The sequence below is a fragment of the Buceros rhinoceros genome, unplaced genomic scaffold (assembly GCF_000710305.1).
Source record: "Buceros rhinoceros silvestris isolate BGI_N320 unplaced genomic scaffold, ASM71030v1 scaffold45830, whole genome shotgun sequence".
NCBI classification, from domain to species: domain Eukaryota; kingdom Metazoa; phylum Chordata; class Aves; order Bucerotiformes; family Bucerotidae; genus Buceros; species Buceros rhinoceros.
This window is the reverse complement of record NW_010392196.1, coordinates 2,870-12,419: the sequence shown is the minus strand read 5'-3', so window position 1 is coordinate 12,419 and position 9,550 is coordinate 2,870. Positions and strand designations below refer to the sequence as shown.

General features: G+C 51.0%; 1 protein-coding gene across 1 annotated transcript in view; it reads right to left on the bottom strand.

Annotated features, from left to right (window-relative positions):
• HSD17B12 (hydroxysteroid (17-beta) dehydrogenase 12) overlaps positions 1 to 9,550 on the bottom strand; it is a gene marked incomplete at its 5' end in the record, with an annotated part of 23,116 nt that overhangs the window by 11,242 nt on the left and 2,324 nt on the right. The window contains one exon of the mRNA XM_010144128.1: positions 3,013 to 3,047. Within this exon, the coding sequence (XP_010142430.1) occupies positions 3,013 to 3,047 (35 nt within the window). The remainder of the gene's footprint in view (positions 1 to 3,012; positions 3,048 to 9,550) is intronic.

Below are 9,550 nucleotides of genomic sequence, written 5' to 3'. Positions count from 1 at the left end.
AGGCACGCCTCTCGCAGCAGCCAGCCAGACCGCAGCCTTCCAGCAGGAGCAGTGACCACCACCCAGAACGACCGGTCTGACCCAGGGAGCAAAACCCTCTTGGATAAGAGCGGCTCCGTGGATCGGTCTCTGGAGCAGTCAAGGCCACCGTGGGGTCTGTGGTTTGCAGTTCTTCTTGATAAAGAAAACAGTGCAAGCCCTCATAACTTAAACCTCCAGATAAAAGGAAACTGAGAAGCATGTCTGTAGGGGGAACCCTTCCAATTACCCCAAAATTACAACTTTGCTTCTCAGAGGAACTGCAGAAGAAATGTTTTTAGGGAGGGAACTGAAGAACTCTGCGAGCATCAGAAAATCTGGCTCCATCCAACTCAACTGGGCAGGAAATGGAAAAAAAAGAAGTTGGTTAAGATGGAGAGAGGCAGGCCCACACCCTCACACCTCCCCATCATTCTACCTTAAGTGGTCCAGCACCGGGGAGGCTATATTTAGCCATCTCCCCGTTGCTGTGGCAACCAGCGCCTGCTCCAGCTGCACGCCAAGTGGAAAGAGCAAAGCTTCCTCTGTAATGCAATTATGCCCTTGCTACTTCCCTGGCAATAAATACCAGAGCTTGAGATTTGTCTAGAAACAGTCCACTGGTTTTTGTTGTGGTTGGGTTTTTTGTTCCCAAAGACATCAAGCCTTGATTTTCAGTTGGGTGAGTCCCCCACCTTAGACAGCCTGAAAATGCTCAGAGGAACTGCTCACGTAAGTGGAATAAGCAGCTGCAGATTATAAATAGTCACCGTAAGCGTTCAGAGCGCAGCAGAGGAGCCACAGCGGAGAATCTAAAGGCCGCTCCCGAAGCGGTGTTCACCTCATGCTGCTGTTCCTCTGACAGAAGGGAACAGACTCACCACGAGGTGGTCGTGTTTCCTCCTCACGGACCTGGACGGGGAGCATGGGCAGGCTGCTCCACGCTGCACTATACGGCCATACAACCAACACCCAAACACGTAAGAGCACGCGCCGCGGCCGGCTGCCACAGCGCGCTACATCACACCTACACACCCCACACGCTGTCCCCCCCAGCCAGGGAGGGGGAACGATGGCACCCCTGCTCTAGTTCCGCCCTCAGAGCCTTGTTCCTAACCCGCGGCCCCAGGAGGGAGGTTTATAGCTGGCCCAAGTTGCAGCTGCAAACAGCGACCGCTCATTCATGCCTCGGACCTGCCGGACGTCCATGTCCTCCCGTGGCTCAGGACCCTGAGCGATGTTCCTGGGCTGTGAGCTCTGGCTACGCGGGAGCTGGCAGCTGCGGCCATTGCTGCTGTGTTCTGCAAACCCAGCCGACTCTCAACGCAAAACAGAAGCCGTTACAGATGTTTTTCCTTGGGACAGGAACCAAAGCCTTCGTTCCAGCAGGGCACTCATTTCACCTGGCTCCACACACACAGGAAAAAGCTGCTTGCTTTGATTTTTTTCAGCCACTATTAACCTTTTCTTTCCAAGCTTCTTCTTGAATATTTTCCTACCTGATTACCTCAGGAATTGCAAGGATAAAGTGAGAAGAAAGACGACACGGTGTGCTCAAGGGCAGCCAGAACCTCAAGTCAGCAGGATCCTGGTGTGCTGCCTTTCGTTCAAATCATCTCACCCAGGTTCATACGTAACACAGAACACCCTGTGTACGTTTGTCTAGGTGGAGCACACGTCATTCTGTCCTCAGAAGCTGAGGAGATCAACTTTGCCAAGTGGGTAACTACCACATTTCTTTAGACAAAGCAGAAATGGAGGTAAGAAACGTTCAGAGCTTCAAGGTCCAAAAGATTGCTAACGGAACCTCATTAAACCCTTGGACAGCAGAACGGCTTGGTCATGCTGGCGGCTTCACAGGGCAGAGGTTTGTCACAAAGACAGGTCCCTTCTGCTCTCAGTGACAGGACAGGGGCAAGGAGGAACTTCTGCCTGACAGACCCTGCTCCAGCTTTACTGGAAATACTACAGAGCCCTGCCCCAGAGCCCTGTCTTGGGTCTTCTTTTCTAATTCCAGTTTCTTTACATGAAATAAACTCATTCTTACCTCGCATTGTTTAACTAAGAGCCTAAGCTCGCCGTCACCCTGTTGTGCTCGACACCGACCCCCAGACTGGCCACTTGCTCAGACAGCTCGTACCCATGATGAAGCCTTGAAAGACCTGCTCTGCCTCTGTGCAACATCTGTGCGACACTGGAATAACCGAACCCTGACCCACAGTGGAGGCTTCCAGAAAGCGGGATGATACGAAAACTAACGATTTTTTTCTGAATCTCTGTCGGGTTTGGAGGTTTGTTCCTCCTCTGGTATTTGTTCGGAGGCAGTGCCATGGTGACTGCCAGGGACAGTTCCACACAGCTCAGTCCAGCAAGCCGGGGTCAGCACGGCAGCAGGGACAGCCGACAGCCCAGGACAGTCCACATCAGCTGGAGACCAGTCTGGAGGGACCCCAAGGAAACTGTGTGCCTCTGGGTTTCGCTGCTGGGAAGTCAGCGCACGTCTTCCACGGCGCCGGCGGCGTGCACTAACTCCCCCTTTACAGAGCTGGTCTCCAATTCTTCTTTTCCAAATGATCACAGACTTTCCACAATATACCTCCTACTGTATAACGAGAACATATTCTTTGCATCCATTTTACTTACAATGACTTAGAGAAATAGCCCTAAGAAGGTTATTCCCAGGAACTGTAACCACCCCCTCAGAATAGCAGGTTGTGGAGCTGGTGCTGATGAGTCAGATGGGCTTTTTAATTCTGTTCTAAAAGGAATCACCACAACAGTGGAGAAGGGAGAGGAAAAATAAAAAAAGGGAACCGAGTGGAAAAGGCTTCCACCGTCTGATGATTCATGCACCATCAGCGTGACTCACCCCGCATTACTCTGCCATTAAAACATGGAGACTGGGCTGATTAGTCACAGTAATGAATTTTTCAAGAAAGGATTCTCCCCTATAAATAATGATGACTTTGTCTGGATAGTGCTAGCGTGACTCACCTTTCCAGCATGCTGGGCAGCACCAGTCGTGTCATCTGCAAAAAGAAAACAGTCGTGATGGCTGGGAAGGCAGAGAGCAGACAGCAGAGCACGAGGGAAGCCTCCCTGCCTCCCAGGAGCTGCTGCCACCCCCTCGCCCCAGCCCAGGCTCAGGGAAGCAGAGACCATACTTTGCGTGGGCAGTTTATTTTTATTCTACCTGGATAACTTGGCTCTGTCAAGTAGCGTGTGCTGAATCTGGTGAACCCATCCAGCTCATAGCATAAGTACAATAAGAGTAAATAAAAAAACCTATTTAAATTTACTGGCTCTACCGAGACTCAGGCCAACACCCGGAGCGTTTCGGCCGGGCTCAGTGAGCTGCTGATTTTAGATTCAAAACAGATCATGGAGCAGCAAGAGCCCTGGACAGAATAACTTCCTACCTTGTTCTACCTGCAGAAAAGACCTCAAAACATTTTTTTGCCGATGACACAGCTGTTTTCACGCTGAAGAACCCACAGCCCCACGAGGAGAGCAGCCTGGCAAACCTCCTCACTGCCCTGGAAGCTCCTGCCTTCGATACGACTCCGAACAACCTACTTACAACCCGCTTGAAGGATTCTCCAGCCCAGGAATCCTAAGACAGGCTTCCCGGCTGCAGACAGAGCAGCTCTGACAAGGGAAACACAGCAAGCATCAATCCAAACTAATTAAAAATCTGTCAATTTTCTTACTATTAATTAGTATCTTCCTAAAATACCACTTAAATCCAAAATTTCTGCCTTTAAGAAATAACATCCTCAATGTCCAGCTTGTACCAAATATCTCTCTGCCCCAACCACCCTGGTAATAAATGCTGTGTCACTGACGGATCAGACAAGAAATACAGGCTGGTACCGCTTCTCACATCTTTAAAAGGTGTCGTGACAAAGTTCTTGAGAACGCGGTGAGGAGGGGGCAGGAAAATACGAATGGCACCAAAACGTGATGGTACTCCCACTGCTAACCAACTACCTTGACAGCTGAAACCACAGAACGTTTGAGTAGCATGGGAGGAAGAAACACACACACAAAGAAAGCAGCATCCAGAGGGGCACAGCCACCTGCAAACACTGTCATTACACAGAAACAAACGCTCCTGGGACAAGCTGCTTGTACCACTGTCTCTCTGCATCAGCCCTCAGGCCGCACTGAACCTGGCCTGGGTCTGCCTGCATTTGTTTTTCAACTACCAAACATACCAGTCTGGGAAGAAAGGGAGAAACATGCAACTTTGCAGGTGACTGCTGTTTGCACACAAAGGAGATGGTAAAGAAGGGCTGTGGTTTGTATTTTATTGGCACTTCTGCCTTTGGAGGGGCTCTGCCATCAGCTGTGCTGCACACTGGAGAGCTTTGATCGGAGGCTGTCCAGACCTCACCTTCCTGGAGCTCGGCTGCTGCCACGTGCCCCTCTCCGGCTGCCCCAGCAGCCAAAACGAGCGTTGAGGGGTGACCATCACCCGGCTAAACACACCCAGTGCAACTTCACAAAGCCCTTGAACTTCCAGTCCAAGTAAACACAAGCTTTTCCAAACACTAACACCCCAAGAGACGTGGAAACAACTACTTACTGTAATGTTAGAGGAGAAAGAACGATTTGGGCTGATTTTACTCCTAGTTCGAGACTGGCAGACCCTTCCTCTGGTGCAAGCTTACCCTCTCTCCACAGACCCCGCAGCAAGAAGCGGCACACTGGGTTTTCTTGTCTCTCAGGAGAGAGCCTGCCTCATCTGCAGGATCTGCCTGTCACCTCCACAGACTGAGCCGCGGACGTGGACTGAAACTGCCTCCCGTAGGCAACCACAGACGGGCTGAGAAACCAGCACAGGATCTCCCGTTGCAATGCAGCGGGGACCCTGCCTCTGGAACCTCATCTCAGATCCACATTGACGCATTCACGGTCTAAACCCAACTGCAACCCCCCAGGCAGCTCCACCACCAGAGCTGGATTTCAACAACACTTCCATTTGTTTCCGTTAAAATTAATATTTAGGGAAATGTCAAAACCCTGTGAAATAGGGCAAAACTCTATTTCCAATCTATATTTTCACATCTTGTGATGTGTGAAGAGAGATATATGAGTACTCTGTATCCTTCTGTACAAGAAAACCACCCTTTTTAAGGAATGAGGTAACAGAAGGCAGCTTTCTGAGTCAGTCCCACCTCACGCAGCCAAGTCCACGCTCGGACTGTTCCAGCAGCACAAGAGCACTATTGGAAAACGCTGGTGGGTTGTTCTGCAGCTGTGCTGGGGTCAGGCGAATGCACACACCATACGTGCACGGGGAGTATTCCCAGCAGCAATTCAAACAAAGCGTTCTGTAGCAGAAAGGTAGTTTTGTGCTAATAAGTGTCCGTACGTGCTTGCGGTATCTCTGTGCTACAGAGCCAAGCTGTCACCACCCTTGCCTTTGGTGGCTACAACCTCAGAGGCGCCATGCGGAACGGGCAGTTCAAACACCTAGAATGGAATGACTGTCTCCCAGATGAAGAACCCAAGGTCCAGCTGGGTCTCACGTAGCCGGTTCTGTTACGGGGCGTATTTCATAGCTGCTCCAGCCGCGTTCACTACGTGCCCGGCAAGCACCGCTCGTGTTGTCCACTCCTCCTCAGCACAGCTGCCTCCTGCCTCCTCACTTGGGACAAAGGAACATCTCTTTTAGTCTAGAGAAGCAGGTTCCTCCCTGCAGACAAAACATGCCCAGCCGCAGGGCTTGGTTTATGGTCTAAAGCAGGTTCTATACCTAAAAGCTCCTATGAGAGGACTAACATAGTCAGAAGTTACCACCATGTCCTTCTGGTGCTTTTTCTGCATAAAAACCATCCTGTTCCTAGTGATCACTGAGCCGCAGTCTCCTCTCCCTCCGATCCAAGCAAGGGGAGCAGAGCTGAGGGAAAGAACAGTCCCTTTGAATACCTTCCAAGCACCACTCAGACTGCTAAAATACAGCAGGAAAAGCTGAGGTAAATACTCAGAGTCATCCCCCGCATATCATGGGCAACACAGTTGTTCTACAAAGCCAGAAATCAGATACCACCGTGGAACGTTCCGGGACAAATCATTCTGTGCTATGATGTCAGGACTGCAGGTCGCTCTTTCCACTTCCAAAGGTGTGACGATCAGTAATTAAGCCTATGCGAGTACCACAAAGGACGAGGACAGAGACCTCGGACACGTTTTCTGCTTTGTGATGCAGCTAAGCAGCTTCCTTCAGATCTCCTTCACGATTCGAGGGTGAAATTATAACAACTCCACGCAACCTAAAGATCAGCAGTTCCCTGTGGTGCCACCACTCAGGTACAAAACCATCCTCAACACTGTCGGGTGATTCATAATTAACTTTGTTATCATCATCAGTTCACAGAAAATCACACCGTAACCCACGTGGCAAGGGGGTGGCACACACAGAGAGGGGCACAGGGCGTACAGAGGGAGCCACAAACGCAACCTGCTGCAAGCTCTGTTTGCGGTCGGTGACCTTGCTCTGAGCAACAGCTTTAGGAGAGGAAGTTCTTCCTGTTTAGACTCACAAACTTTCGGGGTCCACTTTACTAGGGAAAGCTCTCTAAAGAAGCATCCTGCCTCCTCTGCCCTTACACAGGAAAAGGACTATTCAAGTAAGGAGGCTGACCTTTCTCTTTTCAAGATGAGGCATATGCATTCATCTCAAGCCCAAAGCCACAGAACTCCAGGAGTTCCTAAGCGTCCCCAGGTTACTTGCACTGTGGAGGGAAACCTCCGTGTTTCCCTGCCTGCTGCTGGAGTCTCACCACAGCGACATTTCCCTCGTTCCTGCTTCCTGCACATCACACTCTCAGGTTCAAAGTCAGCAAGGTGGGAAACTGCTGTTTCATTTCTCCCTCTGGACCATCTCAGTGATATTCATGACCACCTTCACAGAACACTTTTTCCTCTTCAGAGCGTTGGCAACTGTCTCGCTGTTATAAACTCGTACTACGTACTCGGCCGATTCTCAGCCCTCGCTTTGATTAGGGCTTTGGAGGTAAATGGAGAGAAAGCTCTTGCCCAGGCTGGAATAGACACACGCACACAGTGGTCCCTTCTCAAGCCAGCCCTGCTGCTTCCCTGGGAACGACGTTCCACTCCCCGAGATCCTCTCCGACACACAAATTCACGCAGGGTTCTAGCAGGGCACGAGCACTGCCCTCCTGTTTCTGCTACGGTACCTTTAGAGAAAGTCTGCCAAAGAACACTGCCCCTCTTCCCCAAACACACCAGCTGCTTCTCCCCCGTTCAAGTTTATATCAGTTGTGGGGTGTTTCCCCTACACTCAGTTTCACACCATTGATCCTTCATCCTGCCTGGGATTCAACCTGGTGTAACTCCCCTCTCACTCCTCCTCCGTGCAGAGGGCAGCTGACACTCGATCCCTCAGTTCAGCACTAAGTATTTAAGTATTTTAAAGTCTTACACAAATTGCAAGTTCTCAAATATGGTCATGATGAAAACTCTTGATCCTGTGAGCCTGTTACCGCCCTGCAGTGTAAGTATGGTGATGGAGGCGACGGCTGGCACAGACACCGAGACATGTACCTACACGCAATTTACTCTCCTCTCCCTCTGGTAATGCCAGTTCCAGCCGAAGCCTGGCCTGCAAGCCAAAAATTTACATTCCCCACCCAACATAACAGCCTGCAAATCAGTTCAGCTCCTTGCTCAACCCGCCACTCAACCCGTGCTCCCTCCACCGCCCGTCCCGCTCCTCGCGCAGGAGAACACAGGCTACGCCTCACTGCCAACCCCATCAGCATATGGCGAGGCTGCAGACAGAACTAACGCACTTGCTGTCCCTCACACACCAAGGACCTCGGGCAGCTTCCAGAGAGGAAGACGGGCTCCCTGAAGCGCGTGACGCTGTTCTCTGGGCTCAGCTCAGGATGCGAATCCCACAGCCAAATCAAGTTTAATTGTTTTTCCAGGAGACATCAGAGGTTGTAGCACACAAAGGTGAACTGACACAGGAAGATGCCGCTGGAGCTGTAGAGGAGAAGTGTGCAGAGCAACTGTAATTTGGCTCTTTGACGTTTGCTGGTTAGCGAGAGCCCCCAGGGCTTTTGACCTGATATTTTATTCAATGTCAGAAATACCTTTACTTTGCATCTCAAAACGCGGTATCAAAAAATTCTAACACAAACCCAAGTTCCCTGAACTGCCACCAAGGATCATGAAAGAACAGTTCTGATTTTTAAATCCCTCCCGAAGCTCAGGATGAGATTATGACAGGAACCACAGAACTTCACGTCCTACCCCATCTTCCTCCTCATTTATCTGTCAGCTCAAGCCTTGTGTAAGGCTGCAGTAAGTCTCAGGCTTTCCTGAGAAAATACCACAAACAAATTCTTCATTCTATTTAGGGCATCACCAAGTCCCAAGGCACTTGTTTCGTTTGTTGTATGAAGAACAGAGCGACTCCTGCACCACATGTCACCATAAAAACTCCCCAGAGAGCTTAAAAAGCCTCTGCTGTGGCTGGGGGGACAGGGCGGTGTTTGGTCACGATTTTTAGCCCATATTTTATAAGGTGTGAGATTTCCAACACGTTTCACCTTTTTTTCTTCATAGCTTGTCTTCGGTGGTGTAGCGGGTGCTTTGAAGACTGACTGAGCCCCGAAACTGCCCTGTGGTGGGGTCCAGGGGTGACCCAACCCGGAGGAGCTCTAAGGACACAACAGGGCAGGCAGCACAGACTGGGATTTGGGAAAGATGAGATTTTAAGAGCTCTGATGGGAAACAAGTTCTCAAACATTGGGAAAAATGCCTTTACTGTTGGGAAAAGTATCAGCCAGCAGGACCACAAGGCTGGTAGTTCAGCTGGCGAGGTGAAGGTGGGGTCTCATCTCTCAGTGCACCCCTTCTTACATGCTGCATCTGCTTGACAAAAACAGATGGGTCAACAGGTCAGGGATGAGCGTGGCCCTTCAAAAACCCCCACCCTTGTGCAACAAAACAGACCTTGATGCTTCTGCAGCACCAAACTGTGCTGACTCTCCTGACTCCCCCACTTCAGGCCCAAGGAGTGTTTCAGCCAGAACTGAAGTGGAGGTGTGTGCTGTGTGTGCCAGAGGCGCTGCCGGCAGCACACAGTGCAGGCAGGGGATATCGGTACCCTCGTATCAGCACTGGGGAAGTCTGGTCTCAAAGCAAGGCAGTGGGCGGCAGTGCTCCAGGAGAGAGCAGCAGACAGGTCACACAACACCTCTGACGAGGATCCGGACATGCTGTGAGTGGAGCCTGAACGGGCACAGTAAAACCTGCCCTGCCTCTGCTGTACCTTCACCTCCTTCAGAACTCTCAAGAATGTGTGGTGACCTTATAGTGGCCTCTCAGCACACAAAGCAGCCTGTCAGAAAAACAGGGACAAGCTTTCATCAGGGGCTGTTGGGACAAGACAGGGACAACAGATTGAGAGCAGAGAGAAGGGAGAGATTGTTGCTGCTGAGGGTGGGCAGAGCCTGGCCCAGGCTGCCCCGAGAGGGGGCAGCCACCCCCTCGC